This window comes from Pollicipes pollicipes, unplaced genomic scaffold (genome assembly GCF_011947565.3).
Source record: "Pollicipes pollicipes isolate AB1234 unplaced genomic scaffold, Ppol_2.1 Scaffold_6686;HRSCAF=7923_pilon_pilon_pilon, whole genome shotgun sequence".
NCBI lineage: Eukaryota > Metazoa > Arthropoda > Thecostraca > Pollicipedomorpha > Pollicipedidae > Pollicipes > Pollicipes pollicipes.
Genome location: NW_023596921.1, coordinates 2607993 through 2634345, shown reverse-complemented (window position 1 = coordinate 2634345; position 26353 = coordinate 2607993). Strand labels below are relative to the sequence as shown.

General features: G+C 51.9%; 2 protein-coding genes and 1 long non-coding RNA gene across 3 annotated transcripts; 1 reads left to right on the top strand and 2 right to left on the bottom strand.

Annotated features, from left to right (window-relative positions):
- Positions 1-1810: 1810 nt before the first annotated feature.
- LOC119107298 (PAN2-PAN3 deadenylation complex subunit pan3) lies at positions 1811-10357 on the bottom strand. The gene is made up of 11 exons (XM_037230723.1): positions 10349-10357; positions 9987-10170; positions 9260-9412; positions 8662-8778; positions 7632-7793; positions 7088-7207; positions 6449-6546; positions 5946-6088; positions 4389-4586; positions 3772-3934; positions 1811-2458 (listed from the first exon to the last, which is right to left on the bottom strand). The coding sequence occupies exons 1-11, from the start codon at positions 10355-10357 to the stop codon at positions 2330-2332; spliced, it is 1476 nt and encodes a 491-aa protein (XP_037086618.1). The 3' UTR covers positions 1811-2329.
- Positions 10358-10505: 148 nt separating this feature from the next.
- LOC119108706 (uncharacterized) lies at positions 10506-12375 on the bottom strand. The gene is made up of 3 exons (XR_005095338.1): positions 12148-12375; positions 11114-11196; positions 10506-10695 (listed from the first exon to the last, which is right to left on the bottom strand). It is a non-coding gene; the product is annotated as an uncharacterized LOC119108706 (long non-coding RNA).
- Positions 12376-16839: 4464 nt separating this feature from the next.
- Positions 16840-26133, top strand: LOC119108463 (NEDD8-conjugating enzyme Ubc12). The gene is made up of 5 exons (XM_037232033.1): positions 16840-17168; positions 21638-21732; positions 22309-22398; positions 24754-24870; positions 25523-26133. The coding sequence occupies exons 1-5, from the start codon at positions 17066-17068 to the stop codon at positions 25661-25663; spliced, it is 546 nt and encodes a 181-aa protein (XP_037087928.1). The 5' UTR covers positions 16840-17065; the 3' UTR covers positions 25664-26133.
- The last annotated feature ends 220 nt before the right edge of the window (positions 26134-26353 follow it).

Below are 26353 nucleotides of genomic sequence, written 5' to 3'. Positions count from 1 at the left end.
CTCTGCTCATGTTCGACACAACGACGCAGCCAGCCAATTCAGCCCTGGCTGTTAAGTTAATTTTTGGCGCTCCAAAAATACGAAGTGGTCCGAAGTTTACAGTATGGGTAGATAACTTGCAAAAGAATCTATCAAGAAGAACACCAGCATCATTAATTCACAAATAGCACGTCGACCACACAACTCATCAGACTGTGTCATACCCTTTGGCTGAGAGTAGTCAAGTACGAACCGATATATTATGCATGACATATATACGGTTAGCCATACATTAAATTCCATTTGAGAAGAACTACAGATTAGTTACAAAACAAGCCAATAAAGCTCAGCCTTGTACATCCTATGACCTATCCAAACTGCATGTCTCGGGAACAACAAAAGCCTTGAGCCAGATTTGAACGGTGTGCCGTTTACAAAAAAGAGGAACTGTGACAGTTATGGAGAAATGGCGTTTCTAACGATCTATGTCACGCTTGCCTGAGGCAGGCTAAATATTATGCACAAAAGCCTGACTCTTAAACGACAAATACTGCGAATGAACGGGCCGGTGGACACTTTGGCGCTGAACGGTCGCGACCTTTCGCGTTGTGTTAGAGCAAGGCCGTCATCTCCAGTCAAAAAAGAAGGAGACAACACACGCTTTCACGCACGAACCGCCGCTCAAAATTTTGTCTCCGGTCACAAAGGCCATTTCATAGGCTTGGAGTCTGCAAAGCCAAGATAAAAGCAACTCTGCAAATTATGTGAGGCTCCTGCTGCATTCAGGTGTGCCGTATGGTTTAATTGCATCACATTTGTCAAAGCAATAAATTGCGATCAACCGCGCGAGGAGGAACCAAATCAAGTAGCTTCAACTTCGGTGTTAAGAACAAAAACTTATCTAAAAGCATGTGCACGACAGTATTTGGCAACAGAAAACGCCGACTCGCGCTTGGCATAGATAAAGCACGTGCCCAATATTGACCGATTGTCCGGGCACTCAAAATAAGTACGACAAAGATTGCGCTGTTCCCTACAGAGAAACTACGGCGGAATTATACATGAACGCTTCAGATCAAACTGAAAAAGTCAGACGGCATGCATTAGTGCGACATGATTTAGATGCTCCTTTGTATTAGCCTCACCTGGGCTGCATCACTCTCAGAAAATCTCACCAAATACGGTGTATGATTGATGATCCGACAGCTTCCCATCCCGTGAAGTGAATCTCTACTCTTAAGATTGGTTCCGAAATTGTGCTCCACCCGATGAGCTTTGGACCGCCTCAACTCAACTGAAGTCTTAACTTTAGACGAATTGAGCACAGAGTGTTGAACAATCTCGCGCAGCCCAAGAACGATGGGTTAACAGTTAAGAGCCCCTGCCGTTATTGATTGTCCGCTGATCCCACGAGTCCACCACGTTAAAATGCTGTTACAGGAAAGACGTGATGTTTGTCCTGGGGAGGGGGGTTTCGCCCCTCCCGCGGACGGAGGCCTCGTCCTCCAGAGGACGGGGGCCTTGCCCTCCAAAGGACAGAGGCCTCGCCCTCCTGAAGACGGAAGTCTCGGCCCTCCAGGGGACGGAGGCCTCGCCTTCCAGGGGACGGAGGCCTTGCTCTCCAGTGGACGGAGGCCTTGCTCTCCAGGGGATGGAGGCCTCGCTCTTCAGGGAACGGGGGCCTCGCTCTTCAGGGCACGGAGACCTCGCCTTCCAGGGGACGGAGCCTCCGCCCTCCTCGCCCATCCCCATTTCCGAGAAGACCTCGGACGTTCCCGAAGTCACATCTGGCTCCCCTCCGTAACCCCCCCCCCCCCCCCAACATGGCGACGCCACACAGCCAGCAGGGCGGGACGGACGGGCCTGGCGCCCTTCTCCGCGCGCCTGACGTGAGCCGTCCCGCAACGGACGTGCTACCGGCCTGACATCTGGCGGACAACCGGAGAATCTGTACAGCACGGACCGGCGCAGGGCCGCTAGCCCCGCCAACACAGCCGCGCGCGACAGGGCCTGCTGGCGTTCCGACACAGCGGGTCAACGGACCATCTTGTGGGTCACGGTAGGTCACTAAACCTGGACCCCAGTGACCCAGCACGATGCCCTTGACCAGCACAGTCTTCACTGTGACCCAGCAAGATGCCTGTGGCCCCTGCAGACCTCAGCACGTCATCTCCGGCCGTCCCAGCACAAGTCTGCGCCTCACATGTGACCAAGAACCACACCAGTGAGCCCAGCACGGCACCTTCGCCGGCGGCGAACCCAGACGGGCCGGGACCATGGCCATACCACGGACCGGCGGAGCACCCACGCCGAGCGCGCAGAGAGGCAGCCCGCCGGGGTACTCGCGCGACTAGGAGCCACCAGACTCCTTGGCCATGGTCGACTCGAAGATCTCGTGGAAGGAGCGCTGGAAACACTGCTTCAGCTCGGCGAACGTGGCCACCAGCACGTTCTGCATGTCGCGCGACATGAGGCAGATCTGGCGACAGGCGGCGACAGACGGGAGTGAGCCGGAGCCGGCCTCCGGTACCGGGACAGACGGCGGGAGACGGGAGTGAGCCGGGGCCGGCCGCAGCCGGCCTCCAGCACCAGGACAGACGGCGACAAACGGGAGTGATCAGGGGCCTTCCCTCGGCCTGCGGTACCGGGACAGCTCACAAAGGCCAGTCTGGCTGTCAGTACAAACATAGGGTCTCATGTAGCATTACAGCAAACAGAGAACAAGGTCTGAGATCGTTCTAGCGGGTCACACCACGATCGTCATAGTAGTCAGAATAAAAAAGACCATATCCATCCAGGTGCAGATGTTTTATACACTAAAAGTTCAAATATTCACCCTTGTTCCCCTCTACACTGCTGCAATCAGACATTACGACGGAGTGGAACACCCCCGCCTAATAGCTCTATTGATTCTAACCCGTATTCGGCCGTAAAAGCTTCAACAAGAGCTGTTCTAAGAGCGAATGCAATGCTGGATTGGCCTAAAGGGTGCTAGCCCGGTGATGTTCTAGCTAAGGTCCACGGTCGAACGTTAATGGAGGTAGTCTCTCTGCAATCTTTGTAATCAATCTTCTCTCTCTACACTCTTTACGTGCAAACAAATTTACATAACTGTGGTTTGGGGTTGGACATGGGGAACGGGATGGATGTGAGGATATCACACAATCAGTTATAGCCAGCATCAGCATGCATGCCGCCATAATATGCATCTCATCGTTGCACATGCGGCCGGATTTATTGCAAGGTAGGTTCTGTATCCTAAAGTGCACACACCCCTCGCCATGAGCCCCAAAGCACATCAAGAAATGAAAAAGCCATCCAACACCCAGTCCTCCGACATTCGTTGCGTGTTTGGCAGGCAACGTAAGCGCCAGGGTATGAGCCAATGTAAGAAAGCTAACGATCTGCCTTCATGTCATTTGCATTAGCGTCACACACACTGGCGTATCCAAATGGCATATCCCAGCACGTGAACCTCTATCATGGGCACTAGGTGTGAAGTGACTGACCAAAACCGTGCGCTCACCGACGCATCTACCCAGGGCACGCTTCACTCAGGGACAACAGCCGTCCAACCGTCCAGCCAGTCAAGAGCCCTTTCTACGGTGATCGCGTCCAAGGCGGTACCCGCGCACACTTACTCCGCGAACTTGCCAACTGGCCTTCCTGAAGACGGGCTGGCTTGGTACCGTGCCTCAGACTTGCTTGCCAGTCCACACTCCAGCCCAGTCCCCGCCTGAGCTCTCCCGACGACACGGCACCACTCGCAACTCCAGTCCCGAGCCGACCAACCTTGTCAGAGGAGCCAGCGTCCAGCTTGTTCAGACACTGGACCACATGAGCCATGTCCATGAACGGGCGGCCGTCGTCCGTCACCGCGTGGAACACGTAGTCCCGGAACAGCTTCAGCATGTAGCGGTCGCCCGTCTCCGCCCAGGCGCCCTCCAGGTTCAGCCTGGGGTCGTAGGCGGCGGCAGGCGTCAGCGACACCCAGGTCCAGGTCCGGGGGACGGGCTCCCAGGCGGACAGTGGTCCCGTGACAGTCGACGTTCAGTGTGAGGATACACGTGGTCAGGTGTCAGCTCCGTTTATTCAGAGAGAAAACCACATCCAGAGTGAGTGGATAGTGGCGTGGAAAGAAGGTCTTGCCATTACAGCACGATTTTCGCGGGCATTCCCGAGGATTCCCACTGTCGCGAGCACTCTCGTGATAAGACTCTAGATACTGCATCAGTACAGCGCGCCGGAGAACACAGCGTTGGCATCTCCTCAGCTTATTCCATGGCGAAGCGACACCCCATCACCAGTGTCATGGCCAAACTCTGCGCAGGTCAACAGGTCCAGGATTCTACAAACGAATTTCCTACTTCTGGCACAGCAGTCTCCTTCCACGGGCACGTAGTACTCACTCGGGCCGCTCGGTGATGGCGGACAGCTTGGCCAGCAGCCGGAAGAGGCGGCCGTTCTGCACCTCCTTGGCCAGCTCGTCCTCAAGCCGCTCCGCCAGCAAGTGGGCCGAGTCCAGCTGCGTGTAGAACCGGGCGCCAATCATCGGCATCACGTCCTCGATGCTGCGCTGGCGGCCCGCCGACGGCGACAGCAGCAGACTGTCGGCGGAGAATACACGGACGCTGATGCACGGCAGACACGCCAGCAGGGACAGACGATGGTGACAACAGCAGACTGTCGGCGGAGGAGACACCGACGCTGGTACACGGCAGACACGCCAGCAGGGACAGCCGATGGTGACAGCAGCAGACTGTCGGCGGAGGAGACACGGACACTGATGCACGGCAGACACGACAGCAGGGACAGCCGATGGTGACAGCAGCAGACTGTCGGCGGAGGAGACACGGACACTGATGCACGGCAGACACGACAGCAGGGACAGCCGATGGTGACAGCAGCAGACTGTCGGCGGAGGAGACACGGACACTGATGCACGGCAGACACGACAGCAGGGACAGCCGATGGTGACAGCAGCAGACTGTCGGCGGAGGAGACACGGACACTGATGCACGGCAGACACGACAGCAGGGACAGCCGACGGTGACAGCAGAAGACTGTCGGCGGAGGAGACACGGACACTGATGCACGGCAGACACGACAGCAGGGACAGCCGATGGTGACAGCAGAAGACTGTCGGCGGAGGAGACACGGACGCTGATGCACGGCAGACACGCCAGCAGGGACAGCCGATGGTGACAACAGCAGACACGACAGCAGGGACAGACGACGGCGACATCAGCAGACTGTCGGCGGAGGAGACACGGACGCTGATGCACGGCAGACATGCCAGCGGGCTGCCAGTACCGGAAGGCGGATATAGAGGATACCGTCACAACAGAGACGAGAGCGCACTGCAGCAGATGGCAGACACATGGCAGGAGGTTGCACCGGATGAACAGCAGTAGGTACCAGACGGCTCATAGAGCAGCAGTAAGAGCTGGAGACACAGCAACAGGCCACTGTCACAGCGCCGGCCGCCGGCCGACGGCGAGGGACCGAGGGCGGGCACCCAGGGCGGGGGACCGAGGGCGGGGGATCGAGGGCGGGGACCGAGGGCGGGGGACCGAGGGCGGGGGATCGAGGGCGGGGACCGAGGGCGGGGGACCGAGGGCGGGGGACCGAGGGCGGGCACCCAGGGCGGGCAACGAGGGCGGGGGATCGAGGGCGGAGACCGAGGGCGGGGGATCGAGGGCGGGGACCGAAGGCGGGCACCGAGGGCGGGGGACCGAGGGCGGGCACCGAGGGCGGGGGATCGAGGGCGGGAACCGAAGGCGGGCACCGAGGGCGGGGGACCGAGGGCGGGCACCGAGGGCGGGGGATCGAGGGCAAGGACCGTTACGGACGACAGCCAACACAGCACGCGAGCGACAGTGGACGGATACCCCGGCAGGGGAGGGTATCAAAGACGGCTAATACGGCAGCAGTCGGCGCCCTGCAGCGTCTCGGCGTCGTCCGACCTCATGATGAGTGCCTTGAGGTCGGCCGAGTAGTGACGCTCGACTATGCTGATGCTGGTGTTGAAGTTCTCCCGCTGCACGGCCAGCACAGAGTTGCAGGAGAGCGCCAGCAGCAGCTTCCCCAGGCCCACCAGATCCTCCTGCTGCGAGTGCGGAACGGACGTCAGCTCTGATGTTTGGGGATCACGTCAAAACAGCTGTTCCTAGACCGATAAATATTCACTGCAATACCGTCACCACGCCACAACAGAATACACTCAAAACACCAGCTCCAGAGGAAAACAGGAGCACAGTTCGACAGGTTGCATAAATGACAACGGGCATCATCGCCAAAATGCAGTTTCCAACTCTAATGACACCAGTAACCACGTCGATTAGTCCCCCATTCCTCAACAGATTTTTCAAAACCTTTCCCACGCACGCATATATCCAGTAGTTCTAATTCCACACGCGACTTTCGGGTAGAGTACACAATGAGCACACAAGAACGGCTCGCCACTCACCTGGTAGTGAGGCACCATTGCCAGCGGGTTGGACGCATTGTTGTCGAACATGAGCACGTCCAGTACGCCGCAACAATTCACGTGCACACGATCCTGACCTGCCAACATAGCATTCCACCTGAGCAAACGCACACAATACAACCCGGCGCGATATATTCGGTGTTTGGAAGCATTGACAGTTTTGCAGCACCGCCTTCTTATTGCGCTGTGCACATGTGCTCGAGGGCTACAGTAACGCTGGTGCATGGTGATGACGCCGGGCTTTCATGGCTTTCGTGATGGAGCTAAAACATCGCCAAGATATTGCATCGCACGGGGACGGCAGACAAATACGAATATACCGTGTGAGCCAGAAGAAGCACAACCGCTTTGAAAATATGCAGCAAAGAGCGATACATCGGCAAAAACAATACCTTGGACTCCACGAACATGGCAAAAATCTCCCTATGAATTGAGACCTACCCTGATACGTCACTAACACACCACAAGCTCTGCAATCCCTTTCCCGAGAGAAGACCCCGGCCGACGGCATTCGTCCCGGCACCATGACAGCAGCACACGCCGACACGCCGATCCAGGTCGGAGTGTCGACGCGCGTCCGCCGGCGGTGACGCGGCGCGCCGCCGGGCCGGCACTCACCGGTGACGAGGACCTTGGTGGGGTCGAGCACGCGACAGGCCAGCCCGCTGCCGTGCACCAGCCGCAGCGCGCCCGTCAGCTGGATGACGTAGCTCCAGATCAGCGACTCGGGCATCAGCGCTGTCGGTGCCGACAGGGGGGCCGCTCAGCTGATGAAGCGCGGCACCAGTGCCAGCGCCCGCCGGCCATCCAGGCGCGCGCGCGCGCCGCCGGCGGAGCTAGCGCCGCGCGTCACACACAACGGCGCAGTCGCTCAGACACGGTTTCTGACCAGCTATGTGCCATATGCCCACACTGCCAGAGGTCATCGGCTTCACAAATTCAGTTGAACATTGAGCCGCTCGACAATGAGAGGAACAAAGCTCAAAGGCTTTGTGTAGCGAGCCATATGACCCCGTTCCGCCCACGAATATTGCTCTTTTCATCAACTGAATAGCGCCAACTTTCCATATTCACCCCGCGCGTTCACCGGAGCTCGGTGTATCTATTGCCGCGGTAAGCGATTCTGAGCCAGTGGACACACGGAAAAGCCAGGACCACGCACAGCTCTGTTGGCGGAGGACGGCGTTCTTCTGGGCACTGTACGGCCGCGGTATGCTCGGGTCCTGGAACGGGTCCAGGAACCCGTTCAGCTGCGGCGGCTGGCTGAAGTGGCGCGCCATCAATGTCTCGGCGCTCGGCAGGAAGTCGTACACCATTACCACGGCTGCCGGGAATTCGGGAAGGCGGGCTGGTGTCAGCGTTGGCGCTGGCCTCACTGGCAAATCTGGTACAGACACTGGTGCATATGGTGCTGACAATGGCACATACCGCACCGACACTGGCGCACCCGGAACCAACACTGGCACATCTGGTACCAACACTGGTATATCTAGTACCAACACTGGCACATCTGATTACAACACCAGCACATAAGGTACCAACACTGGCACATCTGGCACCGACACTGGCACATCCAGTACTGAATCTGGCACATCTGGTGCTGACATTGGCATATCTGGTACCATCACTGGCACATCTGGTACAGACACTGGTACATCTGGTACTGACACTGGGACATTTAGTACCCACACTGACACATCTGGTGTCGACACTACCACATCTGATACCAACACTGGCGCATCTCACACCAACAGTGGTACATCTGGTATCCACAGAGGCACATATGGCACTGACAATTGCACTTCCAACGCCAATACCAATACATCTTGCACCAATATTGGTGCATCTGAAACTCACACCAATGAGCGTTAATAACTCTCAGTTGCCGTCAAGGAGCTGCTCATTCCCACATGGCTGTGGAGAGGACCGTGTCCCCGACCCCCTACCAACTCACACAGCTCTGTTCGGTTCCCGCACCCCATTCACTTCACGTCCAGCATTGTGTGTTTTTGATTGCATAGTGGTAACTACATCCTCTTCAACAGCTGATTGAGACAAACCACACCAGACGCATTTACCACACACATCCATTTGTAACCAAGCAACGAGCCCAGGTCATGAATTTGCCAACACATATAAAGAGCTCTGTCAGCAAAACAGATCACATTTCACCAAAGGGCGAGTCAACTCACAATTGTCGCCGAAGCTCTTGGTGGTGAAGAGCTCACGCAATGTGACCAGACCAGCATGTTGTAATTTGCTCCAGAGCGCGACCAGCTGCAGACACTTGGTGCCGGCCAGCCGCAGCCCTACAGCAGGCACACGTCAGCCATGTGCCAACGCTGCCGCACATTCGTCACATGCACACATCTATGCTATATGCACATGTGGGCATGGATGCGTGAATTTCAGCCATTACCAGTGAAACATAATGTCATTATTCACAGCAGCATACACCCCCAGTTCACGCTATTACAGATGCAACATAATGTCATTATGTACGGTGGCAGACGCGGCGAGGATCGCCGGCGCAGCCCCGCATCATCACGGCAGGGTGGATAAGCTCACGGGTCATAGCGGACACAGTTCATTCACAAGGTTCCGTCCGTGAGTGACAGCTCGTTTTTGCGGGCCACGAAATTAATGCTTTCTAGTCATAATCTGGTAGCCAAAACTTAGTCCCACAAGAGTATGAGGTTCATCCAAAAGTAACTGGGTGGGTGTAGTGACAAGGTAAAGTAATACGAATAGGTATTTGAAGGGAACCAGGCCGTGAAACTGGCACACTACCATGTATCCGTCGCAGGCAGTAGCACTGTCCGCTCTTCATGTTGGTGGCCTTGTAACAGGTGGTGATGTAGCCGAACGCAGTGGACTTGTGGGGCTGGCCAGGAGCCTCCAGGGGACACAGCTCGTGATAGTTGTCCACCTCGTTCGGCAGATCTGGACATCGCGCAGACGTAGGGCGTCAGCTGAATAGCCACACAGCTTCGCTATTTGACGTTAATTTGCAAGCGTCAATAATGCAAATGAGGCTCCATTTGACCCACGTGATTCCCGAATGTTATTGCCAAGATCTGCACTTTCATGTACAAATTGGCAGACAAGTTGCTTTGCTACGTAAAACAGGCAAATGAAATAGGCACGACGATTAATATTTACTAGATAAAAAAAAAGGAAAATGAAGTGTCTATTGGCAGAAGTACGACGGCACCATATGACGCTCGGATACGTTAAAACAATATCAATCATATCACACACCTGCCAGGTAACGCAGTAACACAATGTGTGGCAGCCACAGACTGCAGCGTAAAACATGCCAACTATGGCTACTGGTTTAAAACTGACAAAACATTCCAGCTACATCCACTGGTCTAAAACTGACAAGCTGAGTAACCGAATCAATCGCAGCATGTGGATGGCCACCACAGCGCCTGGTTACACCTAGATGACGTGACACGCTCCTTCCCTCGACGCTAAGCAGCGGTGAGCGGGCCACCGGCGGCGCGCCACTGACCCGGGTACGCTTGCGGGTTGGGGTGCATGAGCAGCAGGTTCTGCTGGCGCAGGATCAGCTCGCGCAGCTCGTCGCTGACGAAGAAGCTGGCCGGGTGGGTGGCGGCGGCTGCGGCGCTCTTGGCGTCGGCGACGCGCGGCGGCGTGGCCACGTATGCCGTGTACGGCGGCGTCACCGTCGGCGGCTCGGCCGACTTCTGGGCGGCCGCGTCCTCAGCCGTGAAGTAGTAGGTCGTACCGCCCACGTTCTCCTGCAGGTGGCGCGCGTCAACGCGGCTGCCACACGGCACTCGACCAGATGACTGCCACGGCGATCTCGGACAGTGTGGCCTGGCCAAACACATGGGCATGTGCATTACGAACAGATGTCATTGCCAAGCAGCGGACCACATATCACACACTTCAATACAGATGGAAATGCGCGTCTATTGACGCTCGTCACCGAGCCTGGCTCCAGTGTGGGGTTCAGACCGCACAGCAGTGACGCTGCCCGAGTCTCTGACCTCAAACAGCGGCGTGGGGTCGGACGAGGACTCGTCCAGAGTGGCGCCGGCGGCGTCCGGCGGTGAGCCATTGGCGACGGCTTCGGGCGTGAAGGCGCGCGCCGCCAGCGCGCGCGCCCCGCCCGCCTTGCCCGCCGGTGAAGAGCCGGAGGCCAGGCTGAGCCCGGCCATAACGCTGCTCACCTCTGCTGGCTCCGAGACGCGACTCTGCTGGCGCGGAGGCCGGTCAGCGTCGGCCCGGCACTGGGGTCACAGTCATATGCCATCAGGGGCAGCTTGGTACCAAGGTGCAGTTAAGTCGTTGGTGCTGACATAGACACCGTTAAATGCTTGGCAGCCTGATATGAAAAGAAACTGAGTGTCATAACAGATACATTCAGAGCCTGTTCAGTGATGGAATCAAATGGGAATATAATTCATGTCTCATCACCATGCCCCTACACCACAATGAAACCCTGTTTTAATAACAGCTCTAGTACCTAGAAAATACTTCCCATAAATATCACCAACCATCATCAGCTGACATACTGTCAAAATCCATTAAGGTTTTGACCCTTAAGGGCCTGGTGCTGAGAATGAAGTGGAGAAACTGTTTTGGGGTATTTGAAGCTGCCAGTTAACTTACTGTTAAGTATGTTGAAAGTTTTGACCCTTGAGGAAGACCTGGTGCTGAGAATGGAATGAAGACATTGTCCATGCTGGAAGTACCTGTAAAAAATGAATGGAAACCAATCCTACAACTCAGCCAGAGCAATGCAAACCACTTCAAACACAGGCCTATGCAGGCACCTCAGAAATGCCCAAGGAACCTTTTGGCTCTGCCATGTAACCTAGAAATGGGTACGGCATTGTTCACTTCCATCATACATACTGTTTGCATCCCTCATGGAGCAACAGTCACTGCAGAGGCTATATAAGTGCTGAAGGGGGATCAAATTTCATGGATTCTTGCTACCTCCACCCCTTTACATTTTTATGGTTCTTAATGCTGGCAGTAATGTTGTGACCCCGCTGGTGTCGCAGGTGCTGTGCATGTGTGCGGCACTCGGGAGCTCGCCATCATAATTATAAAAAAAATTTGAAGGCAAGAGCATGAATCCACCTGTTTTGTGATTATTTACGATATGTCCTGCCTTAAACACGACAAATGGTGTACAATGTTTTTTTCTAACATTAGGTAGGAAAGTACACCCTGACCAAATATTCTGCACATGGCATTAAGCAAGTGATGTGCAATGACTGTGAATGATGTGACATGTTGATGATACATATAGATTTCAAAACTGGGAATTTAAAATAGAAGCCTGAAAATCCTAGAGGGCTAGCTAGCTACAATGCACTGAACACAAACTAGATAGCTGTCAGAAGTGCACAAACAGTGCACACAAACAGTGCACAGTGTACAGTGCAAAAACTAGTGAGCTGTCACCTGATGCTGCTTGGTTAATCTGACCATGTCTCATCACTTGCAGAAAGTTTTACTATAGCTTAGGAAGTTCATAATTAACTTGTATGTACACATCCACATCCCATATGCTTTCAACACGCACATGAACATTCAAGCTTGCACTATTTAACGCACTTCTACAATGTCATAATCATTATGCTTAAGTAATGTCAAAATACATGAACAGCTAATAAGCAGTCGTTTAATCTCACCTTTCGTCACCCAATTTCGCCAGGGTCTTGACGGACACAATATCTTAAACTGATGCAGCACTGTTGCACCGACGCTGGGGTGTTCTGTATAATTCGGTTATACCGCGCAACAAGGAGTACCTTTACGTGTAGCAGTGTCCAAACAAAACATGAGCCTCCAACGTTATATCCTTATTGTCTGAGAAAATTATGGAAATCCACACATACCGCAACAGTCACACCAAAACAATGCGTAGTTGGGTACACAAATAAATGCTGCCAGAGCGACGCAGGTGAGGCGGTGGCGCGTAAAGATCAAACCCAGTGCGTCGCGTTAAAGGGACAAAATTAATTGTCCAGCCAGAATGGCTACTCCCATTACCAAAATACGCACCCTGATCACCAACTGAACCAACAAGCTCAAACGGGTAGTTTTCCCCAGAAGGCTTAACCATCACTAATGGTGCTAGTTAAAATATGTGAAAAGTAAACCGATCAGCCATCAGGGCTAAAGCCTCCGAATACAAGTGGAAGAGCATGAACCAGTCTTCACAATGACTAAAATCGTAATCATTAGAGCAACAGCTTGTCACCCTTCTATCACAAACCAGTTCGTTCTCCCAACACAGATAGGAATTGTAAAACCCTAATTTTTTTAACATACTTAAGAAATTTGTCCATGCTCGGTTATGAATATCATGATTTCGTGCATGATTAGTCTGTCCGTTCTCCCAACAAGATAGGAATGATAAAACCGTAATTTTTAGCTGGACATATGTGGGAATCTTGTTTATGTTCCGTCATGAATATCACGATTTCGTAAGGTTGGCCGCAGGTTACAGACGGAGACATTAGTATCGATCAGTGCGAAAGAATCCGCCTCAGCTCTATCAAAACGCCGCTGACAGAGAAGGGCCAAACACCAGGCTTGGGCGGAGGCCAGGGTGGCGAGGACACTCCGGTCAGCGTTTGCTGCCCGAAACAGGTCATTGGCCTACGCCATCCGAAAAAAGGACCCAGTCAGACCCCCATCACACCCGGAGCCGCCGGCCGACCGAGGCAGGTCGACCTGCTGCGCGCCAACACGACCTTCCGCATGCCGGATCGTCACGATCTGCCCGACCTTCAGCGATTCGCCGTCAGTGGTGCGACTGGTGCACGAGTGGCTAGCGCACGACCCGCGCCACCGCGCCAATCTTGGCTGCCGCACGCGCTACGGCTGCGAGCACGTGTTCCGTCGCCTGCGCGAGGCCACCGGCTAGCCGGTGCACGTGGACCCGAATCAGTTAGTGCTGTACGAGCGTCCGCCGGAAATTGTGGCGTGCCTGACGCTGCACCCAGACGAGACACGCGTGCACTCGTGCCCGCCCCACCCCTCCTGCCTGCACAAGGTCGGCAAGGGCTGCATATCGTCAGACTCTCCACACTCAACTTCTTCATCGACCAGTCGGTGGACCCCATGGCGCTCCAGGTGGGCGCGCGGGACCACTGCGTCTCTACTGGTTCCACGCTTCGCCGCGCCAGGTGGAGAAGGTGGTGCGCTACCTGCCGTCGGTGCACATGGTGCCCTGCGAGCCAGTCGGAGGCCGCATTCGGCGCGTCGCCACTCCGCTCAGCGCCACCGTCAAGGACGAGAGCGACGGCACGGCGCCGGCGCCGCGCCCGCGCGCCGTCCGGGACGACCGCCACGGCGGCGGGACGCCGGTTGAGAGGCGTCCGCTGCCCGAGCCGGAGCCGTAGCGCAGGGGGCGCCACCGCCGGCCGCCGAGCGCTGCTGACCCCATGTGGTCAGCACGGCTGGGCGACCGGTGTGGCCCAGCTCCGCCATCGGAGCGACGAGGCCAGGCCGGCCGCTGACTCAGACCAGATCTCGGCTGATGGGGGACCATCGGGCTCATGGGCTGCGCGGACCGGGCCGGCTTATGCTTCGGCCCGTCTGCCTCCGAGAGCATTGCGCGATACTCTGCTGCGAGTAACGGCGACGTGGCCTGGCTGCGTTGGTTCCGTCGGTCAGCTGCAGCTTGTCAGCAGGTGCACGCCGCGACGGTGCCTGTTTGTTTGCGCCCTGATCATCTCAACGCGACATGGCGTTTTCGATGACGTGACATTTCGCGGGTGTGTAGCGGGTACTTTATATCTACACAATGGGAGCTTAATTTTGGCGGGAGCTTATTGTTTATATGTCCAACTAACATTCAATCAGCCAGTTACTCATCTTGTTCAGTATGTGAAAGTGTTGTGTGCTACGGGTAATGAAACGCTTGGCATCTTTAAATGCTCTCGATAGTATGCAAGGAACGACATTCTTCGAATCACGCATGCCAAAAAGCGCATCCATCAAAAACAAAATCAGCCTCTCCGTTCAGATATGTACAGCCAGCCACGAAGCGGTGCGGAATGCGCCGTCTAACGCCCTGTGGCAATCTCGGGCCGGGCACTGGTTTATGCAGCGACCTGTTTCGAAAGGGTGGCAATTGTGGCTTGTACAAAAATTCTGGTTCTCTGCCACGTGCCGTTCTCCGCGCCATGTACTGTAAGTACTTGGGCTCTCTGAAGGCGAGCCCAAGACGAGACGTTTCGCAAGACAAGCCGCCCGGGCTCTGTCAGGGAGCCTGGCTTGTACTCTGCTTTCAGTTCGGCCAAAACTCTCAATTTTGCTGCTTGTCATCCGAGTTCAGAATCTTTCAGTATCTAAATTGTGTAGCGATTCAGTTTGCCGGTGCATTGTTTGGATTACTAACGATCCAGCTTACTTGACGATCTGTTTACCCCTTTTCTGATTTTCGATCATCCAGGTCGAGTAACGGCTTGCCTGTTCCTTTCCCCTAAATCGTGTAACGGCTGCGTCTGTTTGGCGCCCATTGCCACCCGAATTGCCGAATAAAAAACCCAAAACTTTTATTGTGCAAACGCACCGAAATATATATATATATATATATATATATATATATATATATATATATATATATATATCAAGATACTGGCATTTATGACACTTCTTTGGTGCCGGACTCGTCTTAAAACATACTCTGGAATATGTTCATCTAAGTCTGGAACGAGTCCTCGGGGATGAGGGCAGGAACACATGCAACCTCATAATGCTCTTGTTCTAGTTCACTTTCTGCGAAGAAAGCTTAAGCTCTCGCCGACTTGGTTTGTTCCCATCTATGGCAGTATTCCGGCTTCCTCACCGTCGGGATCAAACTTGAACTTGATGCTCCGTAGCTCAAATATCTGGTGTCGGCTCCTGACGATCCCCACCCACCCGTGGGCGTATGGGGTTCAAGTCGCTATACACGCGCTCGCAAGGGCACATCCAGGATAATCAACCGGGGAAGGGGAGCATGCCAGTGAGAACTCACTACGAAGGGGTGGTGGTGAGGTGCGGTGGAAATCTGCATTCTCGATCTTGTCTGCGTCTATATGCGCTGAATATTTGACTTCTGACTTGGATGGGTTGCGGCTGGTAGCAGCGGCTGTTCAACGTCAGGGAGGTCGAAGGGCAAAGGAACCGTGCCAAGCGTCACTATGCGTGCAGCCTTTTTTCATAAAGTTCTGTCGTTGAATTTGAATCACAACAGGAGGTTCGAATCTTAGAGCACACACACCAGTCATGCTTTGCGTGAGTTCTGATCTCAAAATCCTGTCATTGCCATTGTCATTGATGGATTTCCATTTCTCTTATTACCATTCCATTTCAGGCAAGAGGACTTTTACCAGCGCAAGCGGCTCTCTGACATTCAGGGTCCCGTCTTGTTCGTCTTCAGTTAAATCTGACTCTGGTCGACCAGGAGCCCCTTGCCGGCGCATGCTCCCCTGTTAAGCAATCTGTGCCTTGATGTAGGGAGCCACCTTGTTTCGGGGGCCCGGCCAACGCAGAAGGCCTTCAGTAACAAACGCGGACACCGGCCTTGTCCCTGCTTCATAAACGGCTCACAGGGTCCAAGCTGACACAGAGCCAACTGCTCAGCATTGGTGGTTTCGGACCTACATGGACGCGTCCGTCGTCCCGGGGATTCCCGACAGACGCAGCGAGTCCTGTTGACTGACCTTTGAGGGTCAGGCCTTCGCCTCGAGGGCGTCAGCCGACCAGTCCTGTGAGCCATCCAACCGGGCTTTTATAGTCTGCGCCGAGGATCCCGAAGATCACTCAGGGCCTTGCGAGAAAAAGAGGTCTCCGATGCTGAGGTATGTATCGACACTCCATGGTAGGCAGCGATTCGCTCTTAGAACGCGACTCCATTGTAGATAGCCATCTGCGTCCCAAAACATTTACAGGTTGATGTCAGTTTGGCTTAAGTATAGATTGCGGTTAACGATTTCGTTAAACCGGTGGTAAAAACGCCCATATTGGTGGCAATAATCGAATCGGTGATGAAATGTTCATGTTGGTGCTAATGCATCCAATTTGGTAGGTAGGCTCGTTTTGGTTATTTTAGTTTATGTTTGGTGACCAGTTAATAGGACGCTCAAGTTAAATGTCGCATCCTGAGTCAGATGATTGGGGTTCTAAATGGAAAGTTTTTTCAGAAATACAATTGCAGGTAATACAATACTTCCTTATTTCTTGAAAAATTAAGTGATTTATGAGCAACGGAAAATTAATGATAAAAATATTAAAGCAGTAGTTTAAGTCTATAAACGACCCATTGAGAACGCGAAAATGCCCCAGCAGCCGATTGAGCTTGAGGACTCAGCTGATCGTGCAAAAATCACAGCACACCTGTTTCTTTATGGAAGGCTTGATGCATTGCTCGAAGCACAGCCCCATTTATGCAGTGCGTTTTGTAAAGCGTGGTTTCGTGGAGGGGTTGAGGACGGTGGAGCTGGAAAGGGAGGTGGGGGTAACGGCCCGAGCTGGCAAACATCCTTAAAATTAAAGCCGAGCTTTTCGTTCCTTGGTGTTATTGCAAGCTGCCTTTATAATTCGGCTATCAACATGATTAAGTTGTTTTCTCTAAAGCAACAGAAGAGAGACGAAACAGGACAGTCCCCCTCAAGCTCGAAAAGGCTGTCGGCTGCTCAGCTCAGAGTAACAAAAGGTTGGCATCGTGATGTGCACATCTCGCTGTGTGAGACATTCCTGTTTTCATTTGAGATCCTGTATTGTGGTTGAAGGTTTCCCCATAATAATTGATACATAAAGGACTTGGGCTAGGCCCAGTGTGTGGGTGGATGGGTCAGGGTGGCTTGTGGCAGTTTTGCAGTTAATGAGCTGTCATTCTGCTTTCTTGTGATAATGTATGAAACCAGGATACTGAGTCTGGAAACCTTTCAGCTATTGATCATTTTGCAAATGTTGGTAGATTTGGATGAGATCTTGGGGCAGAGGTGGGGCACAACTTCCAAGCTGAGACAGCTTTGCAGAAGTGGTGTAATTGGATATTAAAAGTATTGTGAGGAGCTACATGAGATTAAAGTTTGTGGGACTATAAAATGACCAGATCTGATGATTGATTATGTTTTCAGGCAAGTAATGTCATAAGCTCCAAAAATAAGCCAGCTCAATTGTGTTTTGGCAGGATTCTGTCTGTCCCAAACATTTTGATTGCATATTTGCCATAATTTGTTATCCTTATCATTGACTCACTTTTGGATGTTCATTGCTACTTAGGGTGAAACAATGCAAGTAGAAAATCAAAAGACAGTAACTGATCTTCATTCGCAATTTGCATGACCCATTGTGCATGACTAAGCCATGACAAGATCTCAGATTGTAATGGAACAACCCTAAATAGGTTTCAACTATTTTTCCCTGAGACTTTTGCTGTTCAATATCATAGTAAAGACCACAAAATTAGCATGAACTTAACATTTTTTTAAATATTTATGCATTAAGTAATTTCATAACAACTGTTGTGATATGATTGTTTTACCTAACTGTTAACTACCTTTCACCTTTGTGATCAGAAAATAAATAATTTATGTTTACATTATTTAGCAGCATTTTTTAAATATTTATGCATTAAGTAATTTCATAACAACTGTTATGATATGATTTTTTTACCTAACTGTTAACTACCTTTCACCTTTGTGATCAGAAAATAGATAATTTATGCTTACATTATTTAGCATTATAAATGTGACACTATCTGGATGCCTATGTTCAGGTGAAATGCCCTGAAAGCCATGAGCTAATGAGAATGCAAGGATCTGCTCATATTACATTTCTATGCATTATATCATGCTATGGGCCTTGTTATAAACCATGGCAGAGATGTTAACATCATGCATTGGGCAACCTAGAATGTGCTCCAAGTAGGGCGGGAATAATTTTTGCCATGGGCTGCTTTGCCTTTCAACTTATCATCAGGTAAATTTCATTCTCACTTTATGTTGGCATTGCTGTTTGTTGAAAATAGTTGTATTTTTTGTTTGAATTTGGCCAGACCTTTCTATTGCAACAGAGTGCACAGCTAGCTGTACTTGTTTAGTGTGCTTTGTGCCTGCACTTCAAGGTCATCCCCTCCATAAAAAGAAACACATGACAATGATTTTGACACAAACTCACAAGATGCAATGCCATTGTATTGAGCATGTGTCTGGATTCTAAGGATAGCTCCAGGATCCCATAGGACTCTATATTCATGGGATCTTTTGATTAGACCCTGAGATCTTTTCTAGGCTGCAGGCACATTTATGCAACTGTACCCTCTGTAGGTATACAGATGATGCATATATGCATGGTGGTGTACATCTTGTGGCTGGCAAGTGTGAGCAATGTGTACTGCAATATTTAGCTTGTATGAACTCAAGGTAGGCCTCCAAAGCAATGATATTACAGCTCCTCTTAAACTTAAGGACATGTGAGTGTGGGTCTGTCTCTGCTCAGTATGATGTAGCCATCAAAATTGTCAGCTGTATTTGGGTATGTCTTACAAAAACTGAACACTCATGTCTGTATATTTTTTTGAAAATGTGCTTATGTTTATCAGCATGCAACCTGAAAATTTGGCATTATAACCCCTGGTCAAAGTCTACATGCGTGATGAAAAAAAATTTCATCATTCTGGAAGAGATGTAGTCATCTTCCCATGATTCAGCCAGTCAATTTGTGGCAGGTTGACCAATTGTCCTCACTACAAACAGATCTGTGCCCATTGTTGCATCCATCCCATCCATCCCATCATCATGATATGTCAACCACATTAATCCAACCCATAAAGTTGAATGTTACCAGTGGATTGCACTTAACATGGGTGCTTGTGTTCATTGCAAGTGCTACATTTATTTCACAAAAGCACATGGTTGTTCCATTCATCCATGCCGACCACCAAAAGGCATGGAATTTCATGTCCTGAGGATAATTTTAGCTTAGCTGATGATGGACCAAGTAAAGAACAAGCATGAGTGTATGTGCCATGTGATGCTATGACATGCCATGGGCAGGCCTGACAATGAAACTATCTTTGGCTTCAGCTTTGCAGGGCTGCATTTTTCCTTTAGTGACTCCAGGTTTGGCTTTGACTATGAGGTGTCTTGTTGGCCTCAGCTTTGCCCCATTTGTAAATGGCTGGCTTAAGTTTCAGCTCTGACATTTTAAATGGGCTGCCTTTGGTTTAGTTTGAAAATTAAAATTAAAGGGAATACCTTACCTTTGGGGCACTTTCAAACATGTACTCTAGAGAAACTGCAGGACCAGGGGTCTTCATGTTTCTTTGGGAGGGGGATGGCCCCTTAAATGTTGGTCTGGGCCCCCCAATGTTGGGCTGGGCCCCCACCAGGGGCCCCACACTGTTGGCCAGGGCCCCAGAAATATTGGGCTGGGCCTCTGCATATATCCTGGTCCCAATCATAATTCACTGAAATTCGAGTGAGACAAAATCATTTGCTCAAAATTTGGTAAAATGGACATGCATTTAGAATCTAAGGACATACTTGAACATGTTCCTAAAAGATTGAAAAACTTACACACTGAACTATTTGGCTCAAAATGGTATTGTGCTCCACTAGCAAAGTGAGGCGCATATGACACCTCAGACAATTGTGAATGAATGCGAAATTCAATTGTGGCTTTACAGTCAGTGTCCCGCTGTGCAGGTCACTGGTCGAGCCATGGATGCCCCACAGTCACAGTGCAAGTGACAAAAAACAACAACACAGTTTTTTGGTGTGCCGCTGGGGGCAGATCCAGAATTGCGTGCACATTGCCAGGTAGTTTGCTTTACTCCTACCTGAAGCCTGCTCTTATTGTTAACATTTGTTTGATTATAAACATATTCAACAGCGAGCTAGTCTATTGCCTTTCACATATATCTTCTCAATGGTCACGGATCTTGCTGTAGGTATCGTGAATTTCAAGTATGTCATAGTATGAGTAAGGACTGTGAGTATGCCTACCAGGACACGCGATCTGGGAACGCTCGGCCTCATTTGAAGACGGAGACTGCATTACGCAGGGCAGACGTGTTCGATGCGACAGCCGTTTCAGGATAGCACTTTGTGTTCGCTGTTCGGTTGTATTTGTGACCTCGTGCACGATACGAGAGCGCAGTATCCAAGTGCGCTTTCAAGCATCCTTGTGCAAGCATCGTTTATTCCAACATCGTGTTTTGTAACGCACTCATCGTAATAGGATATCAGTGTAAACAAGTGTCACTCCCACTGATAGCGAACTGAACCGGAGCCGGATAAACGCCGCATGAAGCTGGCCCATTTGTGTCTTTTAGCCGTATTAAACATGTCATTCTGATGGGAGAAGTGTGTGTTAGCCTACGTGAGAGTAAGGCTCCGGAAGACATTGGGTCCAATTTCTCTGGTACCTTTCAAGGACCGAAAAACAGCTTGCCAGCATGCAAGCGAGCAGCATGAGAAATTTGACCGCAACACATCTGCCCCGCCCACAACACATCTGCCCCGTCGTCCGAGGCGATCCGTCGTCCTGACCATAAGACAATGGTTAGCTAGCTCGCTATTTTGTGGGACCGCACGAAAACTTGAACGCTTCTTGAACACCGCAGGTGGACAAAAAGTCTTCAGTCTTTGGCCAGCCAAGAGGGCTTAACGCTGAGAGGATTTGGTCCTGGCGTCGCAGCCATTCGCGACGACATGGGCGAAAATTAGTGCCTTCTTTCACCTGCCTAGGTATGACCTAGCCGCACATGACACTGCCAGAGTAAAGTTGATGGCAAAATATCAACCGCAGTCAGGAGCCCCACAGATCTGCTGGCAAGCGCGTGATGAAGATGGTAAAGTTAGGGAATAATGCAATACGCGCAACGTTGGAAATGTGGTGACTCAAAAAGACAGTTATATCCAGAGTTCATCAAGAAGGACTAAGATCCAAAAAGTATGTTTGTGGCTTCGTTTTCGGTTGGTCGACATTGAACAAGCTCTGCGTGTTCGGAATGTCTTCAGATGCACATTAATGCGTTAACACACATTGACGCGGCCGCCATTATTCTGCCGACCGCATCCTGGCGGGCCGGTGCTCGGTTCTGCGGCACCAGCCACGTGGTCCGGGTGCGCGGGTTGCCGAAATGTTCGCTCGACGGGATGGCCTGTGTTTCAGATATCAATGAGCTAAACCTTCCGAAGACGTGCCAGACGGAGTTTCCTGACCCCGACGACCTGCTCAACTTCAAGCTGATCATATGCCCTGACGAGGTGAGCTGGCTGGCCGTCCCGGCGGGCAGCTTGTTCGCGCCGGGTCGGCTAGTAGTCGGCTTGTGCTGTCCGCGATTGGTGCGCCTGCCGCGCTGGGTTTTCTTCTCACTGGCGGCGCTGTCATCGTGATATTGTTCAAGCAACAGATGCCTGCTTTGACTTGCCTCGTTGCTCGGCGGAACCCTAGGCCGGTGATTTCTCATCTGATTCGAAGCTTGTGCATTTCGTTACTGATGACCCTTGCTGGGCTGGATTGCCTGCTTGACAAACATCAAAGAATGTGGCAGCGTGACGCTGACGACCATTGCGGTTGTTTTATGGTAGTGTCGGGTATGCTGAGCTGGCGTTTTGCCCAGCTATGGTTTTATGGTAGTGTTGGGTATGCTGAGCTGGCGTTTTGCCCAGCTATGGTTTTATGGTAGTGTTGGGTATGATGTGCTGCTGAGCTAGCGTTTTGCCCAGCTATGGTTTTATGGCAGTGTTGGGTATGATGTGCTGCTGAGCTGGCGTTCTGCCCAGCTATGGTTTCGCTTCACTTGGCGCCGCCGATCACCTTTGCTATTCGTCTATTTCCAGGGCTATTATAGGGGAGGCCGCTTCGTGTTCAGCTTCAAGGTGGGCCCCAGCTACCCCCACGAGCCTCCGAAAGTGAAATGTGATACAATGGTAAGCAATATCTTAAATGAGTTATACCAATTATGATATGTCTAAGTCACTTTGCTGCATACAACAGCATTTTCATTGTGTCCCTGTTAAATGCACCATGCTTACACATGCATGTCTTGATTCAGCCGATGCCTCTGCCTCTCGCGCTGCTGACATATCTCCAGTCCGATTTAGATGGCGTCACATTTCCTCTTGGTCGCCACGCTGTTGTGTCGTGTATCATGACCACTGGGTCAGTTGGCCTCTTCTGGCAGCGCGCTGGCGCTCCAGCCTGCGCTTCACAGCCACGCTCTGCCGATCCGCCGCCGAGCGCAATGTCTTGGCAGCGATGGCACCGTCCGGCCTCATGCTGACACGGCCTAGCGCATTGTTTATTGGAACGGTTGGTGCATCCACGTATAACGATGCCGGCTTAAATGCGTGGCGCATTTAGCGGTGTATGACCGATATATCGTATTGTTGCGTCCATGCTTTTCGGTTGCCATTAATGTACCAATCGTGATGGCATGGATGACATGAGAAGGCATCGTGGGGCATGGACTGTGAGATAGAATGAGAGCAAATGGTGAAAGTGTAGGATAGAATTAACTCCGGCCGGAAACTCGAACATTGAAAACGCTGCACGTTAAACATGAACCAACGCCTTAATGCCTAGGACATCACACATCAATGCAGTGATGAACGCGGGCACAATATTAGCAGCGAGATAGTTGACGTGTAAATGGACAGTCGGAGGGTAACAGCAATGTATCTAGACCAGTCAGCATACAAATCACACTCAGTGGAATGTCCCGGGCGCCGCTGTTCACAGGCAGAGCGGAGAGGTGATGTCGCGAAAATGAGACACCCAGGATGGTTCGGACATCGCTGCATCGAGAGGATGCTTTCGAAAAGCAACATTGCAGTGCTATTTTGTACTTCAAGTGATAGGTACCTTGAATTTCTCGTGCGCGTGGAAACAGGACACTGCGACGGCATTATGCACCCTTCCGGGGCTAATCCGAGGGAGAGACATTCCCGTCGGGCATACATGTAGGTTCCTGTAGGAGGAAGGGGGGGGGGGGGGGGGGCGAAAATCGTCAGAACGTCGGGAATATTTCGTGCCTCAGACAAAGGAGTTGGTTATTTTAGGAAGGCCAACGTCCCATATGGCGAAGAGTGCGAAGGGCATTGACCAAAACCGGGTCCAGATCTAGACGACCCATCGGCGCCGCTACGCAAGGCGGACAACTTCTGCCGGGGAAGAGAGCGGACCACCCCACTGGAAACAGTGTGGGCTGGCGTATGAAGACAGTCACTCTGATGTGCACAAGCCACGGACCCGCCGGCCGAGGAGCGTTTCTAAATATTTCTGTCAGATGCCGGTACCAGACAGCAGAAAATGAAGACGTGAGGACTGCATAATGTAGCCGAAAGCAGCGACTATAACACATTAGTATGTTAAAGCTGTCTGGGCCATAAGTGTGCCAGTTATCATTCGGAGAACGCCCAAGCCGGAGGATATCCTACCACCTTCATCGAACCAACCAGGAACATAAGTCGCTGTGGTGTATTGCCTAATCCGACTAAGCTAGAGTAATGAACAGGAGACAGGCGTGTAACCCTGTTCGATTCGATGAAAATCTTTTAGTTAGGCAAAAAGAAAAATTGTGCGTGCGTGCGTGTGTGTTTCGCAACGCGTGATGATGATATCAAGAACCATTGATCGCCGCCAAAGCATCGGTCGTCGGCAAAAATTCCAGATCTGCCCTGACTCACAACCGACCGTTTGTTAAGCAATGCGACTTATCAATAAGCGCGCGGATTTGGGCATCAGTGGACCTCAACCTGTTGGATGTCATGAAATGTTGGCTTTCCAACGTATCGATGAAGCCTAGTCTTCGGTAGTCAAAGGCATATGGCTTTATTAATCACTTGTTCGTGTAATCCATATGATAGCAAAAGGACAACACCCACATCCCGCGATCCACGCTGCACGAGTCTTACTGGCGTTGTGGTCCACAAGATGATGTGATTTTGTTTGTGCTGCACCAAAGATGAGCTGAGACGCAGCAAATATGAAGCTTGACGTGTGGAATGATGTGATCGCGACCACGGGGTGTCAACAGGCTCGCATATGTGTGGAAACAAATTACAGAAATACAAAGTCTGAGCGTCAAGTACATGCGGTGAATAACATAATCAAGTGTGAATGGGGCGCCACGCCCATTTTTTTTTTAATCGCCGACTTGAATGTAATGTACCAAATTTGTTGCATCTATAACGCCGTCGTTGGTAAGACACCTACTCCACTGACCAATCATACGGACGCCACTGGCCAATCATACGGACTCCGCTGACCAATCTTTGATGCAGGTTTACCATCCTAACATTGACCTGGAGGGCAACGTCTGCCTCAACATTCTGCGAGAGGACTGGAAGCCGGTGCTCACCGTGAACTCCATAGTGTACGGACTACAGTACCTGTTTCTGGTACGTCAGGGGCGAGTTATGCATGATCGTGTTTTCTGCCTCAGGAACACTGGGCACTGAACTCAGTAACACTCGTGCAACACTAGCATGTGCTTTGTCGTTCCGTGACGGGTCGGTTGAAGAAGGCGCTATGGCAGTGAGGTAGTTTTCGTTGTTGGTGAAAGTGCTTCGTCAGGCCTCTGTAACGTGCGATGCTGTCTCACATTGCTGTCTTGACTGGCTGCGCACATATCCAGCTTTGCTTTTGCTGTTTTTATTTTGTTTGCCTCTACGATTTAAGCACATTGAAGTGTCAAATGACAGAGTGTTTCCAATTAATGTTTTCTCATGGTGCTACCAATCACACCAGGGACGTAGCGTTGGCCACAATGCAAATGTGAGTTATAATTTATGGGTCTCTGGTGCGACTTCCAACAAACGGCTCGTACCTTGCAAGCCAGCTCGACTGTGCGTCTTTATGGCACCGAAACATGGTGGCATTACTCCAGCCTGAGGCAGTGACGTATTGTGGTGAACTTGTGGCGAGGCCATTCGTTGTTCCATGTGAGCGAGCTTAGCTGTGTTCGTGCCTCCATTATGGACCCGGACGGGTTACCTCCGCGCCCGGTAAGCGAAGCCTATTGACTAAGCCCACTCTTTCAATCCACCTCAGGAGCCAAACCCAGAGGACCCTCTTAACAAAGAGGCAGCCGAGGTACTGCAACACAACCGGCGGCAGTTTGAGCAGAACGTCAACAAGTCATTACGCGGCGGCTACGTCGGCACGGTGTACTTCGAACGCTGCGCCAAATAGACCGCCGGTGGCGCCGCCGCTCAGCGGCCGCACGTGATACAGACTGCTGACGCGCCACTGGGCAGCGCGCGCGCGCGTGTCTGGGACGCATGGACGCCCAGTGGCCAGTGCTGTTGTGACCCGGCCGGGCGGTAGTGTCGGGGCAGGCCGACCCGGCCGGGCGGAGCCGTGGGCCGCGCCAGTGCAGTGTCGGCGGCGCGGCCCACGGGACTGGCGCACGCGCTAGGGGCGTGGCGTCACGTCCAAATCTAGGATGAATCTACTTTCGTAATGGAGTGTCACGTCGTTCTGCCTGATTTCGCGCTTTCGATGCGATTTTACAAAGGCTTTCTGCTTCCTCATGATTTGGTGTCGAGGGGGCCGCCTAGCCTCGTGGACGTTATTAACGTTATGACACCCTTTCCTGACTTCTGGGCAATGGGTAAATTGATGAGTTAAGAGCAATGTAATATACAGATGATGGATACGTATCGCTTCTGTATCTGCATGCAGAAGATTCCACCTCTGGTTGAAATGGCAAACTAGTTGGTTTAGCCAAGCCTTTCCGCCCTCCCTTGGATGTTCCAAGCGTACAATCCACATCTGGCGTCTCATAATACACCACGTCGGTATTTGGCTGCCGCTGAGCTGCTCAAGTTGGTGTGGGCGGCATATGCGGTCCGGGGCTGAACTACTTACCGAGTAGAAACG

Excerpts from the sequence above, each read along its gene's own strand:
- LOC119108463 (XM_037232033.1), top strand. The coding sequence starts at position 17,066 with ATGATTAAGTTGTTTTCTCTAAAGCAACAGAAGAGAGACGAAACAGGA. Across the intron at positions 17,169-21,637 it reads TCAGCTCAGAGTAACAAAAG|ATATCAATGAGCTAAACCTT; the intron begins GTTGGCATCGTG and ends CCTGTGTTTCAG. Across the intron at positions 24,871-25,522 it reads GACTACAGTACCTGTTTCTG|GAGCCAAACCCAGAGGACCC; the intron begins GTACGTCAGGGG and ends AATCCACCTCAG.
- LOC119107298 (XM_037230723.1), bottom strand. Across the intron at positions 9,413-9,986 it reads CAACCCGCAAGCGTACCCGG|ATCTGCCGAACGAGGTGGAC; the intron begins GTCAGTGGCGCG and ends CGCGATGTCCAG. Across the intron at positions 4,587-5,945 it reads CTCAAGGCACTCATCATGAG|TCTGCTGCTGTCGCCGTCGG; the intron begins GTCGGACGACGC and ends CTCCGCCGACAG.